At 42.9% G+C, this 22,631-nt stretch overlaps 1 protein-coding gene across 1 annotated transcript; it reads left to right on the top strand.

Moving 5' to 3' along the window:
* The first annotated feature begins 2,930 nt into the window (after nucleotides 1-2,930).
* Nucleotides 2,931-4,073, top strand: LOC109748755 (putrescine hydroxycinnamoyltransferase 1). Its single transcript, XM_020307778.4, has one exon. The coding sequence runs from the start codon at nucleotides 2,964-2,966 to the stop codon at nucleotides 4,071-4,073; it is 1,110 nt and encodes a 369-aa protein (XP_020163367.3). The 5' UTR covers nucleotides 2,931-2,963.
* Nucleotides 4,074-22,631: the final 18,558 nt, after the last annotated feature.

Raw genomic sequence — 22,631 nt, 5'->3', positions numbered from 1 at the left:
GAATAAACTTAAGTTTCAGATTGATGTACTGAACATGACTATGCCGTGGATGAGTTCTTGCAGGAAGTGTTCAAAAGCATGTTTGCCAAGGAGGATAGCTACGTGATTATTTTTCCCATGACCTCTCGCATGTTGTAGTTAATTAGTAATAGTAGATTCTCCTACATCGGTTTGCCCCCTGTTAGACACACCACTTAAACCAGTCCTTTTCTGTTTGTGCAGATTCCCATGTTTAGAAAGGATTGGTACCGGACTTTTCTTATGCTAATTCATTAGTCAAAAAACTACCGTGTAACTAGCGTTCTGGAGTTTTCCTAAGACTTCTGATCTTAGTCTACCTGTTAGTTTTAGCAATGGCAAATAGCCCTTCCATTGATATGCAGCTGTGGATTCTCAAGAAAAAAAGTTTTCTCCTATTGGCTTCTATAAACACATTCCAGTCCTAAACAATTCGTGAATCATAATAAGTGACGTTGATCTCCTCGAGTGTTAGGTTGCCGAGCTAATAAACTATCAAAATTCACTGGCATATCCTTAGATGATCTTCATCAACTGAAGGACCAGCTGGGAGCCGAACTAAACGAACTTGAATTTTAAAATAATTCTTTGCTAAAGCTTGAAAATGTGTTTCCTTCCCACAGTTGTGTATTTGAAGATCAAAGACAAGAAACTCAAAGCAAAAAAAATAAAAAATTCTTCTGGTGAGATGGAGACCACGCTAACAAAAATATGAATATATCCTTGCCATATATGTTAGATTTTGCAGAGGACTTCAATTTTCAGTAAGCACGCCACTCTGTACTCCTTGCCCATTTAATTTTACATATATCACACATTCATTTTTTTGCAGATAAAATGTTTAATAAATCACCTAGAAACAAAAATTCTATATTTTCCATTCCCAGTTGCAGCGTAGCATTAACTTTTCCTGAACCGTCAAATGATATAGAATTACACGATTCCTAGCATTCGTAGTATTCCAATTCGGATGTATATCTAAATGGACCGAGTACATAAAATAATCCATTCTCTTTTTTGTTGTTTTTTACCTATAGTTTCTCTTTATCTATATTTGAGGGGCGTGATTGCCTGTTTGGGTTTACCTAATTGCTCATGCAACACATTCATCTTTTACGGATGCTTTTGGATTGGTATTCTTCCATCAAGGTAATTATTGTATCATTAAATTTTAGAGGAATATGAGGTTTTGTGTTACTTTACATGAGCACAGTACGTTTAACAAGGTATGCTTTATAACACTGATCAGCCTTTTTTAATGTCTATAGATGTTTGTAGATCACTTTCTTATTTCGTAGAAAATTGATTATATTAAAGGGAAAAAGAATTTTTGTGGCATCTATATGAAAATGAATGAAAACTACCAAGTGGCATACTACTGAAGAAAGAAACTGGTCCAAAAAACTATGGAAAGCATATATCCATATTTGTACGAGAGGTATCGCCAGAGTGAATTTTTAAACAAAAGAGCAATATTATGTCCAAAGAAGGAAATAGCTCGCAACATAACTTAGTATATAATAGATCCACTGCAAGGTCAACAGAAAACTTATCTAGGTTGCAACATAGTAGGCAAGCAACAACCATAAATGCAGAAATGGACATGTTATATCCATCAAAATTCCTGAACAACTTACCAATTCCTGGAATCCCAAATCACGTGCTAAAATTAACAGTTGGCATACCTGTGATGCCCCTACCTAATATGGACCAAAGTTTTGGGTTATACAATGGTACAAGTATGACGATTATTCAACTTGGAAGAAGATTCATCGAAGCACAACAGGAACAAATGGGGGAGGAAATGTATATATTTCAAGAATAATCATGTCACCAGCTGAAACAACATGGTTGTTCATTCTAAAAAGGATACGATATCATATGTCAGTTTGCTTTGCTATGTCTAACAACAAAACCTAGGGGCAATCTCTAAACAAGGTAGGACTATATCTACCTAAATAAGCTTTCACACATGGATAGTTATATGTAGCATTCTCATGGGAAGAACCATGGGTAATGCTAAATGATGAAGATAAAAATAAGGATGATGTGGTCAAGAAAATAATGTAATATGGTCTAAAGGTATGAACAATTAACACACTTTCAGCATGATACTTCTTTGACTAGAAGAGGCTACTGGCCAATTACATAAGAAAAAGTACATGGATAGAAATTTAGTACACTGCAAACTATCCTAAAAATAAAAAGTGACTTACCTATACTCACTTGATATGGTAGGGACCGATATGGTCTATCAGTGTGCCGAACATGCATCCATTATGTGATATCTGACTCTTCAAGCTTATTATATAATGCATACCAAAAGTGACAGCATTAGGACATTGTTATAGCTTATATGCAGAATGTAATCGTACATGTTTTCATATTTAGTTAACAAATATTAATTTGTCTTTATGGAACATTAGAAATATAGTTAATCAGAATATACTAATTATTTCTTAACTTTTGGGAAGAAAGTGGAACCTAACACTACCAATCCTGGTCCCAAGATGGATCGTCTACTTCCATGGATGGGAGCTACCGACAACACAATTTTTTTTAACAACACAACACAATGAAAATGTCAGAAATATAATCATAAAAGATAGAGTTAGTACGAAATACATAATTGTAAAGGATCAATGGATAACATATATACAAAACTATGTTCATAGAAGTCTTATATTTAAAAATGTCATCACATTGATTCCAGATTTTCTTTAGACTAAATAATTAATGTTCTCCTTATTAAACTTTATAAAGTTCTAGCCGGCGCATCGAGCGGGCCACTTTTCTAGTTTAAATAAAAAGAATCATTTTAAGAACATAAACCCCTGTACCGTGTGCACGTCTATGCATGGAGACTATAAAATGGGAGAATCGCGGCAGCTGCTGCAAGAGCGCTACACACATCACTCGACCTCAGCTCAGTCAGCAGGAGAAAAATGGGCGCGGTGCTTTCTACGAAGAACGCGGCGAAAATGGGTGTGGACGACGTGGAGGTGGTGGAGTCGTGCATGGTGGCACCCTGCCAGGAGACGCCCAGGAGAGGCATGTGGCTCTCCCCGCTCGACCTCATGCTGGTCAACAGAGGCCACACCCCCACCGTCTACTTCTACCCGTACCGCTCCGACCCCGGTGATTTCTTCGACGTGGCCAGGCTCAAGGCGGCGATGGCCATGGCGCTCGTGGCTTTCTACCCCCTGGCCGGCCGTCTCGGCATGGACGGCAACGGCCGGGCAGAGGTCGACTGCACCGGCCAAGGCGCGCTCTTCATCGTCGCTCGCTCGGACCTCACCATCGACGACTTCCGCAGCTTCTTGCCGTCGCCGGAGCTGAGGACGCTCTTTGTTCCCCGCGTCGAAGACCACTCGCCGTCCGTCTTGTGCGCTGTCCAGCTGACCTTCTTGAAGTGCGGCGGGGTGGCATTAGGGACGGCGCTGCACCACGTCGCCGTCGACGCCATCAGCGCGTTCCACTTCTTGCAGACGTGGTCTGCCTTCTCCAGGGACGGCGGCGCCGCGGCGCTAGAGCTCCCGTTCCACGACCGCACCCTCCTCCGCGCGCGCTCCCCACCCTTCGTCCACCCCGACGCCTTCTCGGTCTTCTGCCCCAAACTGAACCTATCCGTCGAGCCGTCGGAGACCGTCGTCTCCAAGGACCAGGTCACCGCTCTCAAGCGTGCCTGCGTCGGTGGCGACGGCGGCCGCGTGAGCACGTTCTGCGCCCTGAGTGCCCACGTGTGGCGGTGCGTCTGCGTCGCCCGCCGGCTGCCACCGGACGCCGCCACCCGCCTCACCTTCCCGGCCAGCGTCCGGCGCAGCATGAGGCCACCGCTCCCGCCTGGCTACTGCGGCAACGGGATCATCTGGCTTGGCGCGGCTGGCAAGGTGCGAGACGTCTCCTCCTCGGAGGACCTGGTGTTCGTGGCCGGCCAGATCAGCAGCGCCGTCCGTCGGATGGACGACGAGCTAGTGCGCTCGGCGATAGATGTTGGGGAACGCAGTAATTTTAAAAAAAATTCTACGCACACGCAGGATCATGGTGATGCATAGCAACGAGAAGGGAGAGTGTTGTTCACGTATCCTCGTAAACCGAAAACGGAAGCGTTAGCACAACGCAGTTGATGTAGTCGTACGTCTTCACGATCCGACCGATCAAGTACCGAACGCATGGCACCTCCGAGTTCAGCACACGTTCAGCCCGATGACGTCCCTCAAACTCCGATCCAGTCGAGTGTTGAGGGAGAGTTTCGTCAGCACGACAGCGTGGTGACGATGATGATGTTCTACCGACGCAGGGCTTCGCCTAAGCACCGCTACAGTATTATCGAGTGGACTATGGTGGAGGGGGGCACCGCGCACGGCTAAAAGATCAGACGGTCAATTGTTGTGTTCTTGGGGTGCTCCCCTGCCCCCGTATATAAAGGAGCAAGGGGGGAGGTGCGGCCGGCCAGGGAGGAGGCGCGCCAGGAGGAGTCCTACTCCCACCGGGAGTAGGACTCCCTCCCTTCCTTGTTGGAATAGGAGAAGGGGGAAAGAGGTGGAGGAGAGGAAGGAAAGGGGGGGCGCCGCCCCCCTTTTCTTGTCCTATTCGGACTAGGGGGGAGGGGCGCGCGGCCCTTGCCCTGGCCGCCTCTCCTCATCTCCACTAAGGCCCACTATGGCCCATTAACCCCCGGAGGGTTTCGGTAACCCCTCCGGTACTCCGGTAAAATCCCGATTTCACCCGGAACACTTCCGATATCCAAATATAGGCTTTCAATATATCAATCTTCATGTCTCGACCATTTCGAGACTCCTCGTCATGTCCGTGATCACATCCGAGACTCCGAACAACCTTCGGTACATCAAAACATATAAACTCATAATATAACTGTCATCGAAACTTTAAGCGTGCGGACCCTACGGGTTCAAAAACTATGTAGACATGACCGAGACACGTCTCCGGTCAATAACCAATAGCGGAACCTGGATGCTCATATTGGCTCCCACATATTCTACGAAGATCTTTATCGGTCAGACCGCATAACAACATACGTTGTTCCCTTTGTCATCGGTATGTTACTTGCCCGAGATTCGATCGTCGGTATCTCAATACCTAGTTCAATCTCGTTACCGGCAAGTCTCTTTACTCGTTCCGTAATACATCATCCCACAACTAACTCATTAGTTGCAATGTTTGCAAGGCTTAAGTGATGTTCATTACCGAGAGGGCCCAGAGATACCTCTCCGACAATCGGAGTGACAAATCCTAATCTCAAAATACGCCAACCCAACAAGTACCTTCGGAGACACCTGTAGAGCACCTTTATAATCACCCAGTTACGTTGTGACGTTTGGTAGCACACAAAGTGTTCCTCCGGTAAACGGGAGTTGCATAATCTCATAGTCATAGGAACATGTATAAGTCATGAAGAAAGCAATAGCAACATACTAAACGATCGAGTGCTAAGCTAACGGAATGGGTCAAGTCAATCACATCATTCTCCTAATGATGTGATCCCGTTAATCAAATGACAACTCATGTCTATGGCTAGGAAACATAACCATCTTTGATCAACGAGCTAGTCAAGTAGAGGCATACTAGTGACACTCTGTTTGTCTATGTATTCACACAAGTATTATGTTTCCGGTTAATACAATTCTAGCATGAATAATAAACATTTATCATGATATAAGGAAATAAATAATAACTTTATTATTGCCTCTAGGGCATATTTCCTTCAGTCTCCCACTTGCACTAGAGTCAATAATCTAGATTACACAGTAATGATTCTAACACTCATGGAGCCTTGGTGCTGATCATGTTTTGCTCGTGGAAGAGGCTTAGTCGACGGGTCTGCAACATTCAGATCCGTATGTATCTTGCAAATTTCTATGTCTCCCACCTGGACTAAATCCCGGATGGAATTGAAGCGTCTCTTGATGTTCTTGGTTCTCTTGTGAAATCTAGATTCCTTCGCCAAGGCAATTGCACCAGTATTATCACAAAAGATTTCCATTGGACCCGATGCACTAGGTATGACACCTAGATCAGATATGAACTCCTTCATCCAGACTCCTTCATTTGCTGCTTCCGAAGCAGCTATGTACTCTGCTTCACATGTAGATCCCGCCACGACGCTTTGTTTAGAACTGCACCAACTGACAGCTCCACCGTTCAATGTAAACACGTATCCGGTTTGCAATTTAGAATCGTCCGGATCAGTGTCAAAGCTTGCATCAATGTAACCATTTACGATGAGCTCTTTGTCACCTCCATAAACGAGAAACATATCCTTAGTCCTTTTCAGGTATTTCAGGATGTTCTTGACCGCTGTCCAGTGATCCACTCCTGGATTACTTTGGTACCTCCCTGCTAAACTTATAGCAAGGCACACATCAGGTCTGGTACACAGCATTGCATACATGATAGAGCCTATGGCTGAAGCATAGGGAACATCTTTCATCTTCTCTCTATCTTCTGCAGTGGTCGGGCATTGAGTCTTACTCAACTTCACACCTTGTAACACAGGCAAGAACCCTTTCTTTGCTTGATCCATTTTGAACTTCTTCAAAACTTTGTCAAGGTATGTGCTTTGTGAAAGTCCAATTAAGCGTCTTGATCTATCTCTATAGATCTTGATGCCCAATATATACGCAGCTTCACCGAGGTCTTTCATTGAAAAACTCTTATTCAAGTATCCCTTTATGCTATTCAGAAATTCTATATCATTTCCAATCAGCAATATGTCATCCACATATAATATTAGAAATGCTACAGAGCTCCCACTTACTTTCTTGAAAATACAGGCTTCTCCAAAAGTCTGTACAAAACCAAATGCTTTGATCACACTATCAAAGCGTTTATTCCAACTCCGAGAGGCTTGCACTAGTCCATAAATAGATCGCTGGAGCTTGCACACTTTGTTAGCTCCCTTTGGATCGACAAAACCTTCCGGTTGCATCATATACAACTCTTCTTCCAGAAATCCATTCAGGAATGCAGTTTTGACATCCATTTGCCAAATTTCATAATCATAAAATGCGGCAATTGCTGACATGATTTGGACAGACTTAAGCATCGCTACGGGTGAGAAGGTCTCATCGTAGTCAATCCCTTGAACTTGTCGAAAACCTTTTGCAACAAGTCGAGCTTTATAGATAGTAACATTACCGTCAGCGTCAGTCTTCTTCTTGAAGATCCATTTATTCTCAATTGCTTGCCAGTCATCGGGCAAGTCAACCAAAGTCCACACTTTGTTCTCATACATGGATCCCATCTCAGATTTCATGGCCTCAAGCCATTTCGCGGAATCTGGGCTCACCATCGCTTCTTCATAGTTCGTAGGTTCGTCATGGTCTAGTAGCATAACCTCCAGAACAGGATTACCATACCACTCTGGTGCGGATCTTACTCTGGTTGACCTACGAGGTTCAGTAACAACTTGATCTGAAGTTCCATGATCATCATCATTAACTTCCTCACTAATTGGTGTAGGCGTCGCAGAAACCGGTTTCTGCGATGAACTACTTTCCAATAAGGGAGCAGGTACAATTACCTCATCAAGTTCTACTTTCCTCCCACTCACTTCTTTCGAGAGAAACTCCTTCTCCAGAAAGATTCCGAATTTAGCAACAAAAGTCTTGCCTTCGGATCTGTGATAGAAGGTGTACCCAACAGTCTCCTTTGGGTATCCTATGAAGACATATTTCTCCGATTTGGGTTCGAGCTTATCAGGTTGAAGCTTTTTCACCTAAGCATCGCAGCCCCAAACTTTAAGAAACGACAACTTTGGTTTATTGCCAAACCACAGTTCATAAGGCGTCGTCTCAACGGATTTTGATGGTGCCCTATTTAACGTGAATGCGGCCGTCTCTAAAGCATAACCCCAAAACGATAGCGGTAAATCAGTAAGAGACATCATAGATTGCACCATATCTAGTAGAGTACGATTACGACGTTCGGACACACCATTACGATGTGGTGTTCCGGGTGGCGTGAGTTGCGAAACTATTCCGCATTGTTTCAAATGAAGACCAAACTCATAACTCAAATATTCTCCTCCACGATCAGATTGTAGAAACTTTATTTTCTTGTTACGATGATTTTCAACTTCACTCTAAAATTCTTTGAACTTTTCAAATGTTTCAGACTTATGTTTCATTAAGTAGATATACCCATATCTGCTTAAATCATTTGTGAAGGTGAGAAAATAACGATATCCGCCACGAGCCTCAACATTCATCGGACCACATACATCTGTATGTATGATTTCCAACAAATCTGTTGCTCTCTCCATAGTTCCGGAGAACGGCGTTTTAGTCATCTTGCTCATGAGGCACGGTTCGCAAGTACCAAGTGATTCATAATCAAGTGGTTCCAAAAGTCCACCAGTATGGAGTTTCTTCATGCGCTTTACACCGATATGACCTAAACGGCAGTGCCACAAATAAGTTGCACTATCATTATCAACTCTGCATCTTTTGGCTTCAATATTATGAATATGTGTATCACTACTATCGAGATTCAACAAAAATAGACCACTCTTCAAGGGTGCATGACCATAAAAGATATTATTCATATAAATAGAACAACCATTATTCTCTGATTTAAATGAATAACCGTCTCGCATCAAACAAGATCCAGATATAATGTTCATGCTTAACACTGACACCAAATAACAATTATTTAGGTCTAAAACTAATCCCGAAGGTAGATGTAGAGGTAGCGTGTCGACCGCGATCAAATCGACTTTGGAACCATTTCCCACGCGCATCGTCACCTCGTCCTTAGCCAATCTTCGCTTAATCCGTAGCCCCTGTTTCGAGTTGCAAATATTAGCAACAGAACCAGTATCGAATACCCAGGTGCTACTGCGAGCATTAGTAAGGTACACATCAATAACATGTATATCACATATACCTTTGTTCACCTTGCCATCCTTCTTATCCGCCAAATACTTGGGGCAGTTCCGCTTCCAGTGACCAGTCAGCTTGCAGTAGAAGCACTCAGTCTCAGGCTTAGGTCCAGACTTGGGTTTCTTCTCCTGAACAGCAACTTGCTTGCTGTTCTTCTTGAAGTTCCCCTTCTTCTTCCCTTTGCCCTTTTTCTTGAAACTGGTGGTCTTATTGACCATCAACACTTGATGCTCCTTTTTGATTTCTACCTCCGCAGCCTTTAGCATTGCGAAGAGCTCGGGAATCGTCTTATCCATCCCTTGCATGTTATAGTTCATCACGAAGCTCTTGTAGCTTGGTGGTAGTGATTGGAGAATTCTGTCCATGACACTATCATCCGGAAGATTAACTCCCAGTTGAATCAAGTGATTGTTATACCCAGACATTCTGAGTATAAGCTCACTAACAGAACTATTCTCCTCCATCTTGCAGCTGTAGAACTTATTGGAGACTTCATATCTCTCAATCCGGACATTTGCTTGAAATATTAACTTCAACTCCTGGAACATCTCATATGCTCCATGACGTTCAAAACGTCGTTGAAGTCCTGGTTCTAAGCCGTAAAGCATGGCACACTGAACTATCGAGTAGTCATCAGCTTTGCTTTGCCAGACGTTCTTAACGTCGTCAGTTGCATCTACAGCAGGCCTGGCACCCAGCGGTGCTTCCAGGACGTAATTCTTCTGTGCAGCAATGAGGATAATCCTCAAGTTATGGACCCAGTCCATGTAATTGCTACCATCATCTTTCAACTTTGCTTTCTCAAGGAATGCATTAAAATTCGACAGAACAACAGCACGGGCCATCTATCTACAATCAACATAGACAAGCAAGATACTATCAGGTACTAAGTTCATGATAAATTTAAGTTCAATTAATCATATTACTTAAGAACTCCCACTTAGATAGACATCCCTCTAATCCTCTAAGTGATCACGTGATCCATATCAACTAAACCATGTCCGATCATCACGTGAGATGGAGTAGTTTCAACGGTGAACATCACTATGTTGATCATATCTACTATATGATTCACGCTCGACCTTTCGGTCTCCGTGTTCCGAGGCCATATCTGTTATATGCTAGGCTCGTCAAGCTTAACCTGAGTATTCCGCGTGTGCAACTGTTTTGCACCCGTTGTATTTGAACGTAGAGCCTATCACACCCGATCATCACGTGGTGTCTCAGCACGAAGAACTTTCGCAACGGTGCATACTCAGGGAGAACACTTATACTTTGATAATTTAGTGAGGGATCATCTTACAATGCTACCGTCAATCAAAGCAAGATAAGATGCATAAAAGATAAACATCACATGCAATCAATATAAGTGATATGATATGGCCATCATCATCTTGTGCTTGTGATCTCCATCTCTGAAGCACCGTCATGATCACCATCGTCACCGGCGTGACACCTTGATCTTCATCGTAGCATCGTTGTCGTCTCACCAATTATGCTTCTACGACTATCGCTACCGCTTAGTGATAAAGTAAAGCATTACAGGGTGATTGCATTGCATACAATAAAGCGACAACCATATGGCTCCTGCCAGTTGCCGATAACTCGGTTACAAAACATGATCATCTCATACAATAAAATTTAGCATCATGTCTTGACCATATCACATCACAACATGCCCTGCAAAAACAAGTTAGACGTCCTCTACTTTTTGTTGCAAATTTTACGTGGCTGCTACAGGCTTAGCAAGAACCGTTCTTACCTACGAATCAAAACCACAACGATAGTTTGTCAAGTTGGTGTTGTTTTAACCTTCGCAAGGACCGGGCGTAGCCACACTCGGTTCAACTAAAGTTGGAGAAACTGACACCCACCAGCCACCTATGTGCAAAGCACGTCGGTAGAACCAGTCTCGCGTAAGCGTACGCGTAATGTCGGTCCGGGCTGCTTCATCCAACAATACCGCCGAACCAAAGTATGGCATGCTGGTAAGCAGTATGACTTATATCGCCCACAACTCACTTGTGTTCTACTCGTGCATATAACATCAACGCATAAAACTAGGCTCGGATGCCACTGTTGGGGAACGCAGTAATTTCAAAAAAAAATCTACGCACACGCAGGATCATGGTGATGCATAGCAACGAGAGGGGAGAGTGTTGTCCACGTACCTCGTAGACCGAAAGCGGAAGCGTTAGCACAACGCAGTTGATGTAGTCGTACGTCTTCACGATCCGACCGATCAAGTACCAAACGCACGGCACCTCCGAGTTCAGCACACGTTCAGCCCGATGACGTCCCTCAAACTCCGATCCAGCCGAGTGTTGAGGGATAGTTTCGTCAGCACGATGGCGTGATGACGATGATGATGTTCTACTGACGCTGGGCTTCGCCTAAGCACCGCTACAGTATTATCGAGGTGGACTATGGTGGAGGGGAGCACCGCACACGGCTAAAAGATCAAACGATCAATTGTTGTGTTCTTGGGGTGCACCCCTGCCCCCCCCCCCCCCGTATATAAAGGAGCAAGGGGGGAGGTGCGGCCGGCCAGGGAGGAGGCGCGCCAGGAGAAGTCCTACTCCCACCGGGAGTAGGACTCCCTCCCTTCCTTGTTGGAATAGGAGAAGGGGGAAAGAGGTGGAGGAGAGGAAGGAAAGGGGGCGCCGCCCCCCTCTCCTTGTCCTATTCGGACTAGGGGGGGCGCGGCCCTTGCCCTGGCCGCCTCTCCTCATCTCCACTACGGCCCACTATGGCCCATTAACCCCCGGGGGGTTCCGGTAACCCCTCCGGTACTTCGATAAAATCCCGATTTCACCCAGAACACTTCCGATATCCAAATATAGGCTTCCAATATATCAATCTTCATGTTTCGACCATTTCGAGACTCCTCGTCATGTCCGTGATCACATCCGGGACTCCGAACAACCTTCGGTACATCAAAACATATAAACTCATAATATAACTGCCATCAAAACTTTAAGCGTGCGGACCCTACGGGTTCGAGAACTATGTAGACATGACCGAGACACGTCTCCGATCAATAACCAATAGCGGAACCTGGATGCTCATATTGGCTCCCACATATTCTACGAAGATCTTTATCGGTCAGACCGCATAACAACATACGTTGTTCCCTTTGTCATCGGTATGTTACTTGCCCGAGATTCGATTGTCGGTATCTCAATACCTAGTTCAATCTCGTTACCGCCAAGTCTCTTTACTTGTTCCGTAATACATCATCCCACAACTAACTCATTAGTTGCAATGCTTGCAAGGCTTAAGTGATGTGCATTACCGAGAGGGCCCAGAGATACCTCTCCGACAATCGGAGTGACAAATCCTAATCTCAAAATACGCCAACTCAACAAGTACCTTCGGAGACACCTGTAGAGCACCTTTATAATCACCCAGTTACGTTGTGACGTTTGGTAGCACACAAAGTGTTCCTCCGGTAAATGGGAGTTGCATAATCTCATAGTCATAGGAACATGTATAAGTCATGAAGAAAGCAATAGCAACATACTAAACGATCGAGTGCTAAGCTAACGGAATGGGTCAAGTCAATCACATCATTCTCCTAATGGTGTGATCCCGTTAATCAAATGACAACTCATGTCTATGGCTAGGAAACATAACCATCTTTGATCAATGAGCTAGTCAAGTAGAGGCATACTAGTGACACTCTGTTTGTCTATGTATTCACACAAGTATTATGTTTCCGGTTAATACAATTCTAGCATGAATAATAAACATTTATCATGATATAAGGAAATAAATAATAACTTTATTATTGCCTCTAGGGCATATTTCCTTCAATAGACTACTTCGAGCTCACCGAGATGGACAGCAAGCCGGCACCGGGGTGCATGCCAGAGACGGAGCTGCGGGTGATCAGCTGGCTTGGCATGCCGGTGTACGACGTGGACTTCGGGTGGGGGAAGCCACTGGCAATGCTGCGCGCCGTGTCAGAGCGCGCCAGGTTCGTCTATCTGATGGACAGCGGGAAGGAGGACAGCAGCGTGCGCGTCCTCATGTGTACGGCGGCCGCGATCCTCAACGACTTCCAGCGCCTACTGTACGCCCGGTTCTAGCTCCAGGCGCCGCCTGGCATCAGAGTACGGATTGGGCCTTTCACCCTGTCAATTTATCAAACACCTTCACTGCCACCACCATGGTATTTTGGAACTTCCGTTGAGGAGCCACGCGAGTCTCGTATTGTATTAGTATTTTTTTTGGCGTCGGAAACTTTTGATATATTCATCTCTAATCATGGCAGTAAAAAAATGTCAGAGGTAATAAAAATTATAACTAGATCCGTGGACCATTTAGCGACAACTACATTCACTTGAATGAGCCGAAGACGTGCCGCTGTCATCGCTCCCCCTTGTCGGAGCCGGGCAAACATTTTTCTTGTAAACAGTCGAAAAGTCGTCGTACTAAGGCTCTATAGGACTAGCGCACCAAAGCAACAACTATCGCCGATGATGAAAGTCGTACATCGGAAGCATTAAATCTATAAACACCCAAACAAAGATGAACAAAGACCGGATCCAAACAGATCTACCGAACACCGGCACCAACCGAATCCCGCAAGTTTCGATGGAGACACATCCTCCGACGACGCTAGATGCACCATTGGGACGGGGATAGAATGTGGGAGACATTATTCCAACTGAGGGACATTGCCGCCGCCATACAACCCCAAACAAGACACTGGACGTAAAAAGAACTAGAACGGGGTCCCTCCTGCCAACGGTGGCTCGAGATCCTCCGCACCTCCATGGCCCACACTACAAAAAAATATACTTCCGTGATGATACGTGTTTGTCACAGTAGGTCACGTTTTCTGTCATGCATGTACATCCATAACAATTTTATTTTTATGACAGAATCAAGATAGTCATACCTGTGCTGTCGTAGAAGTGTTCCATGACATTACCAAAATTATCATCACGGAAGTGTCTACTTCCATGACGATAAATCGCGCGTCACAGAAGTGCTTTCATTAAGGGTGACCGACACGTGGCATCCACCGTAACGGTTCGCTGTTAAGCTATCGGGTCCGGTTTTGGATCCGATAACCCGTTAACAACCCGGACCAATGAGAATTTTCCACGTGTAAAATTCTGATTGGCCGGAGGAAACACGTGTCAGCTCGTCAGTCGGTCAGATAGGCGCCTATGATATGTCGACACGTGCGACGGCCCACCACTGGCCCAGTTAGCTTACAAAGGCCGGCCCGTTTGACTTGGTCAAAAGTTCGCGGGCTGGCCCATGAAAAGCCTGTTAATGGTCTCTTTGCAAATAGCCCATTTTACGGCCCGGTAACTCACGACCCGTTAGGGCCTACCCGAAATCGGCCCAACAACGTCATGTGGGTCGTCGAGTATAACACTAGTCAGTTTCACTTTAGGCCCATGTATGGCCCATGATGTCTTTCGGCCCATATGAGGCCTTTCGTACCTTTAGGCCCTTTATAGGCCCACGGTGACTCTAGCCCATAATGAACAGTAAATTTCTTTGTACCCATTAACGGCCCATGATTCACATGGGTCGTTTCCAGCCCATGTTAGCTTTCGGCCTACTGACGGCCCATACGTTCTTGGGCTCCTTTCCAGCCCACGATTACTTCCGGCCCGTTACTGGCATGTTCCCCTAATGGGCCAAATTCGGCCCGCGGCCAGAGTCAGCCCGTTTGTGGCCTGTTAACCCATTGCACCGTTTCCAGCTCGTCCTATATTCTGGCCCATTAACGACTCGTTATGCCTGTGACAGAATTAAGCCTTTGTTGTCCTCCGGCCTGTTAACGGCCTGTTACCGTGCTGGGCCGATACCAATTACGCCCGTTTACGGCCCATGTAGACCCATTTATCCGACGGCCCGAGGCCCACCGATTCTACGGCCCTGTTGGAGGCCCATTTATCGACTGCCCGTAGGAGGCCCATGGATCCTACGGACTATAGCAGGGGCAAGGTTACCAAGGTCAGTATATGGCCCATGGTTGTTGCGGCCACTAGTAAACCATGGAAGAAGACTAGGAAATAAATAAGCCCGAACCTAACGCTAGGCTATTAAGGCGATTGCACAAATTACATCTACTGGGCATCAAAGATCGCCACCAGTGCAAATATAGGGAACAACCTACACTATACAAAAATGGTTTGCTGTTTTCTTCAGCCGGTGGCTACCCGTTACGAACAAATTTTGTATCGCAACAAAACAAATTACAACTATAAAACAAAAGGTTGGCATAAAAGTTAACAGTCTGGCAGATAAATGCACCACGAGAAGTTCAGAAGCTCAGTTCATTTGACCTGATTGTTACGTTTTCATGTTGTATTGTCCGTTGGAGCACCATAACCTTCACCTTCATTTCTCCTATGCTCCTGAACAACATAGCAAATGTCTGATAGTCTGGTTTCAAAACCATACATATCTTGACGACATCTAACAATGTCTGTCCTTGTTTCACAAAGGGTCTCTGTTAGGGAATGAACTTGTGTCTGGAGCGCAGATATAACATTGTTTTGAGCTTGCATATTTTGATCATGAGACAGTTTGGACGAGATTGGCTTAACAACCAACCCAGTATTTACGCAGGAACGTGCTTTTGGCACTGTTAGTGGACAGGTATTGACCCACTGCAGAAAGAGCTGACATTGTGGTTATAGTTGCCTCGCCACCTTCAGAAGGTGGTGGTTCCACCATTTTTTCCGTAGCTTGCAGAAAAGTTGAGTTTTTACATTAGTAGTACCAGAACAGAAGATATTAAGGAGGCAGCAAAACCAAAAGAAATAGCTTTGGTCTATATACAGAACTTATTCTGGTGAACTCATGTAAAATATTAGTTGTATTTTACTACAAAGTACATAATAAAACCAGGTTCCAAACATATGACCATGTATCATGGCTAATGTATTGTCTATTTCTTCACATTGTATTGACAGCTAAGGACAATATTATTATTGCTCGCTAGTTGATTATGCCATTGATATGAGTAAACATGAGACCTAAGTGTTATTGTGAATATGGTTAGTTCATAATCTTTAATGAAAACTTGAATGCTGGCTTTACATATTTACGACAACAAGAGCAAAAAGAGTTTGTAAAAGTTTTTCTTTATCACTTTCAGTTTGTCAACTAAATTGCTTGAGGACAAGCAAAGGTTTAAGCTTGGGGGAGTTGATACGTCTCCATCGTATCTACTTTTCCAAACACTTTTGCCCTTGTTTTGGACTCTAACTTGCATGATTTGAATGGAACTAACCCGGACTGACGCTGTTTTCAGCAGAATTGCCATGGTGTTATTTTTGTGCAGAAATAAAAGTTCTCAGAATGACCTGAAACTTCACAGAGAATATTTTTGGAATATATAAAAATACTAGCGAAAGAATCAAGCCCAGGGGGCCCACACCCTGTCCACGAGGGTGGGGGCGCGCCTACCTCCTGGGCGCGCCCCCTGTCTCGTGGGCCCCCTGATGCTCCACCGACCTCAACTCCAACTCCATATATTCACGTTCAGGGAGAAAAAAAATCAGAGAGAAGGATTCATCGCGTTTTACGATACGGAGCCGCTGCCAAGCCCTAAACTCTCTCGGGAGGGCTGATCTGGGGTCCGTTCGGGGCTCCGGAGAGGGGAATTTGTCGCCGTCGTCATCATCAACCATCCTCCATCACCAATTTCATGATGCTCACTGCCGTGCGTGAGTAATTCCATCGTAGGCTTGCTGGACGGTGATGGGTTGGATGAGATTTATCATGTAATCGAGTTAGTTTTGTTAGGGTTTGATCCCTAGTATCCACTATGTTCTGAGATTGATGTTGCTATGACTTTGCTATGCTTAATGCTTGTCACTAGGGCCCGAGTGCCATGAATTCAGATCTGAACCTATTATGGTTTCATGAATATATGTGAGTTCTTGATCCTATCTTGCAAGTCAATAGTCACCTACTATGTGTTATGATCGTGCAACCCCGAAGTGACAATAATCGGGACCACTCCCGGTGATGACCGTAGTTTGAGGAGTTCATGTATTCACTAAGTGTTAATGCTTTGGTCCGGTACTCTATTAAAAGGAGGCTTTAATATCCCTTAGTTTCCAATAGCACCCCGCTGCCATGGGAGGGTAGGACAAAAGATGGCATGCAAGTTCTTTTCCATAAGCATGTATGACTATATTCGGAATACATGCCTACATTACATTGATGAACTGGAGCTAGTTCTGTGTCACCCTATGTTATAACTGTTTCATGAGGGATCGCATCCGACATAATTATCCATCACTGATCCATTGCCTACGAGCTTTTCACATATTGATCTCTACTTAGTTAGTTTTCCGTTGCCACTGTTATAATTACTACAAAACTGCTACTGTCACTTTTGCCACCGTTACCGTTATTACCATACTACTTTGCTACTAAATACTTTGCTGCAGATATTAGGTTTTCCAGGTGTGGTTGAATTGACAACTCAGCTGCTAATACTTGAGAATATTCTTTGGCTCCCCTTGTGTTGAATCAATAAATTTGGGTTGAATACTCTACCCTCGAAAGCTGTTGCGATCCCCTATACTTATGGGTTATCATGGTACAGCGAAAAGAGTGAAATAGCAGCTATTGACAAGAGCCTCGCAGTGTGCAATATAGCTACGAGATCATGTCGTCTGTTGGAATTTCACTTTCGTATGGTTGGCCTTATTCTTTGAACAGTTCACCTACAAGAAGATAGATTTGTGAGGCACATGCGTAAATAGGACTTCAACATGTGATCTATTTGATGTAATCTTCTTTTGCGGTGTGTTTGTTGAGACAAATGAATTGTGGGTTTATGATCAAGTTTATCTATGAACAATATTTGAATCTTCTCTGAATTCTTTTATGTATGATTGGTTATCTTTGCAAGTCTCTTCGAATTATCAATTTGGTTTGGCCTACTAGATTGATCTTTCTTGCAATGGGAGAAGTGCTTAGCTTTGGGTTCAATCTTGCGGTGTCCTTTCCCAGTGACAGCAGGGGAAGCAAGGCACGTATTGTATTGTTGCCATCGAGGATAACAAGATGGGGTTTATATCATATTGCATGAGTCTATCCCTCTACATCATGTCATTTTACTTAAAGCGTTACTCTGTTCTTATGAACTTAATACTCTAGATGCATGCTGGATAGCGGTCGATGTGTGGAGTAATAGTAGTAGATGCAGGCAGGAGTCGGTCTACTTGTCTCGGACGTGATGCCTATATACATGATCATACCTAGATATTCTCATAACTATGCTCAATTATATCAATTGCTCAACAGTAATTTGTTCACCCACCGTAATACTTATGCTCTCGAGAGAAGCCACTAATGAAACCTATGGCCCCCGGGTCTATTTTCCATCATATTAATCTTCCAACACTTAGCTACTTTTATTGCCTTTTATTTTACTTTGCATCTTTATTATAAAAATACCAAAAATATTATCTTATCATATCTATCAGATCTCACTTTCGTAAGTGACCGTGAAGGAATTGACAACCCCTTTATTGCGTTGGTTGCGAGGTTTTTATTTGTTTGTGTAGGTGCGAGGGACTCGTGCGTGGCCTCCTACTGGATTGATACCTTGGTTCTCAAAAACTAAGGGAAATACTTACGATGCTTTACTGCATCACCCTTTCCTCTTCAAGGGAAAACCAACGCAGTGCTCAAGAGGTAGCAAAGCTCACAAAGTTCATATGATCTTGCCAACTCGTCTTGTGTCAAGAGTGCTTCGGAAGTAGTGTCAGGTGGCAAGGGAGCTTGGGAACGTGCTGCTAGCTGAGTTGACCAACGAGTAACTCGTGCAGCTAGTGGTACTATGGAAGGTGTTGCAACAACTAGGGTTGTCTCTGCTTGTTTGGTGGCAGCTATTGGTTTTTGTTTGGCTTCTTCTGCAGCTCGCGTAGCACGGGGTACCCTCTTTGTACAATTTTCCGCTGGACTTTGACCTTCTATTGCACCATCAGTACCAGCAGAATCTGCAGGATTCTTCCGCTTCCTTTTCCCTATCATTCTGTGTTCCTTCCTCTTTCTCTATGCGATGTTAAGTCAAGCCGACAAGAAAAACGAATAAAAAGTTAGTTCTTTAGAACAAATTGATGCATGATACAGACGAACTGAATTTTAATGTTAGACAACCACATGATAGGAGGATGTAATATGTACGAAAAACAGGACGGCATGAGATAACCAGAACTATGATGTGTAAACTAAGCAGAAGAAATTTCACTAAATTAGAAGCAATGCGATAGAAGGTAGTTACCATATGAAAGATGCTACAAATATCGCTCTGCCAAGTTAACAGTGTCTCGTCATAAATGTCGTTTAAACAAATGTGAAGCAGTACAAGAAATAAATCATATGCAAGATGCAAACAATATCACACTACCAAGTTAAAGGTCTCTCGTCATTAGTGTCATTGCATATTCACAGCATTGCATATTCACAGCTTATGATGTGTAAACTAAGGAGAAGGCATTTCAACAAATTAAAAACAATGAAAGCTAGACACCATATAAAAGATGCAACGAATATCACTCTACCAAGTTAAATTTGTCTCGTCATAAGTGTCATTTCAACAAATTAGAAGTAGTACAAGCTAGAAAAGAATGCGAGATGTAACCTATATCACACTCCCAAGTCAAATGTGTCTTATGATAAGTGATTGTTGCAGGTTACACAACAGTAGTACTTTGATATAAGAACATGGTGTGATAGACAGATATTGTATGTTCTAGAAACAGGAACACGTGTCTTATTCACAAGTATAATGTGTAAAGTAAGCAGATGGAATTCAACAAAATTAGAAGCAATACAAGCTAGACATCATACATAACATGCAACCACATATAACAGTGCCAAGTTAGAGGGAGCACCTGTGATGGTGCACTAGGGGAGACGTGCTCATCATCAACACAACTACGTTGAGTGTCTATGCATGTGTTGTCTTGCAAATCTTCTTGGGGAGTGGAGTAGAATCTGTAGAGGCCCTCCATTTGGAAGGAGCACCTATATCCGCTCCGATTTATTGATTTTGAATTGTCAAGTAAAATCGACAATAAAAAGCAATAAAATTCACTCTTTAGAACTCATTCGTGCATGGTACTGACAATCACTACTTTGATGTAAGGCAAACACATGATACCAGGATGGAATATGTATGATAAACATGATGGCATGGCATATTCACAACTGTTTGTGTAAACTAAGCAGAAGTCATTTCAACAAATAAGAAGCAATGCAAGCTAGACACCACATGAAAGATGCAACCAATATGACTCTGCCAAGTTAAAAGCGTCTCATCATAAATGGCGTTTCAACAAATTAGAAGCAGCGCATGCTATAAATCATATGAAAGATGGAACTAATATCACACTGCATATACTAAAGGTGTCTCGTCATATTGATTCATGCGGGATACAAAAAAACAATAGTTTTATGTAAGGACATGCTTAATAGACAGATGTACTATGTACTAAAAACGGAAAGGCATCTCACATTAACAGGTATAATGTATAAACTAAGCAGAATAGCACATGCAATTTAACCAGATTGAAAGAATTACAGTCTAGACACCATATGCAAGATGCAACCACATATCACGCTGCCAAGTTAGAGAAAGCACCTGCGATGCTGGTGTAGGGGAAACGCGGTCATTAACTACAGAGCTACGTTCACTATCTTCATCTAGCCTTGTTGTTTCTTGAGAATCATGTGGGAAGACTGACATTGCATTCTTCAAAAGAGGATCTTTTCTCAAAATAACCCACTGGGGTGACTGTCTTATCATAAGTGATTGATGAGGGATACACAAGAACATTAGTTTGATATAAGAACATGGTTAATAGACAAATGTACTAGTATGTACTAAAAACAGAAAGACATGTCATATTTAAAGGTATAATGTGTAAGCTAAGCAGATGCAATTTAACCAAATTGGAAGCAATACAAGCTAGACATTCGGCTGGAGTGGTGAGCATGATCATCGAGGACCTGAGAGCCTGATGGGAGGCGGGCTGCTTCGCCACCATCGTTAAGGTTAGTTTGTTGATAAATGATTGTGCCCAGTATTAAGGTTAGTTTGTTGATAAATGAAAAAAGGGCTTGTTTGGCTATTGAGATAGATAAGAATACGATGAGGCCATGCTTGTGCATCATCACCAATAATATTGATAGTGGCCATGTATTTATGTATGTTATTTAGGAAGAATAATGTTTGGGAAAATATTAGTGGAGTACAATTGGAGAGAAGGATTGATGACATGATTCCATTCATAGCGAACCAAAAGTAGAATGAAGGCAGAACGTGCATTTTCATGTTTGGTAACTCAGGGATAGATAAATAGATTATTTGTGTATATGTGTCGTTTGAGCTATGCATATCTACATTCCCGTGGCAACGCACGGGCAATTACCTAGTCTACTAAATACATCAGGAGTCATAGAACTTGCACGCGCCGGTCAATTTGGTACATAAGCTTGTAAATTACGTGTTTTTGGTCATCAAACTTACACGCACGTTCTATTACGGTCACATTTCATGTACACAGACGTATGCGTGGCCTATGTTGCATGCCAGCGTAGCCAGAGCCCACTGCCCGCGTCGCCTGGTAGATCTGCAGGCTTTTTTATTTACGTGTTATACCCCTTTTTCTAACGTATTAAGCCCCTGAAATCAAATGGATTTTTTATTTATGTATAAAGCCCCTAAATTAAAATAAAAAACAAGGGATGGTTCGGTTTTGAACCAGGGACATGCCCCTACTAGGCTCAGGTTGACAACCACCAAACCGATTATCATTCATGTTTAGGTAGCACGAATAATTTATATATCATATAAACACAGCCGAAAAATAAATTTTACAAGAAATGTAACCCCAAAAAAGGGAGCCCCGTGGCTCGACTATGTGACCTCGTGGTCACATTAACTAAGATCACCACCAGGCTTCGGCAACACAACATGTCCAAATGGGATAAATATTTTTCATGTTGTTATTCCTTCTTGTTCTCTGTAAGAAAACAAAGTATATTCTTGTGTTTGTGACATTTAATAAATGTTTACGTGTTACAAAAAAAGGTATGTAACATTCAAAAAAATGCTTAAACATTGTAAACCACATTTGTGTAATTAAAAATGATATGTTGCATTTTAAAAATGTTCATGCATTCCAAAAGAACTGGTCTTGACATTTTTTTTAATGTCTATACAATGTATAAAATTGTTCGCATAGCTTAAAAATGTTTTGTACCATCCGAAAATGTTTAAAACATATTTGAAAAAAGCTTCAAAATTTGTATTTGAAAAAATGTTAATAATATGTTTAAAAATATTAAGCATATTTTTTAAAATACTCTAAACATAGATGTATACTGGAGTATTTAAAACATATGTGTATGAAAACATAGATGTATACTGGAGTATTTAAAACATATGTCTATTAAAACATAGATGTATACTGGAGTGTTTAAAACATCAAAACATATGTGTATCATCTGGAGTATATGTTTCAATAGACAGAAGTTTCAAAACTTGTATTTGAAAAAATATCAATCATATGGAGTATATGTTTTGATGTATATTTTTTCCAGTATACATCTAAAAATAATTTATACACATTTAATATTTTTTTAAACATATGATTAACATTCTTTTAAATATGTGGTTAAACATATGATTAACATTTTTTCAAACAA

This window comes from Aegilops tauschii, chromosome 7 (assembly GCF_002575655.3).
Source record: "Aegilops tauschii subsp. strangulata cultivar AL8/78 chromosome 7, Aet v6.0, whole genome shotgun sequence".
In the NCBI taxonomy this organism is placed as follows: domain Eukaryota; kingdom Viridiplantae; phylum Streptophyta; class Magnoliopsida; order Poales; family Poaceae; genus Aegilops; species Aegilops tauschii.
Note: the sequence above shows the minus strand (reverse complement) of the source record. Positions and strands in the feature narration are given on the sequence as shown.

Coding starts and splice junctions, on each gene's coding strand:
- LOC109748755 (XM_020307778.4), top strand. CDS start 2,964: ATGGGCGCGGTGCTTTCTACGAAGAACGCGGCGAAAATGGGTGTGGAC.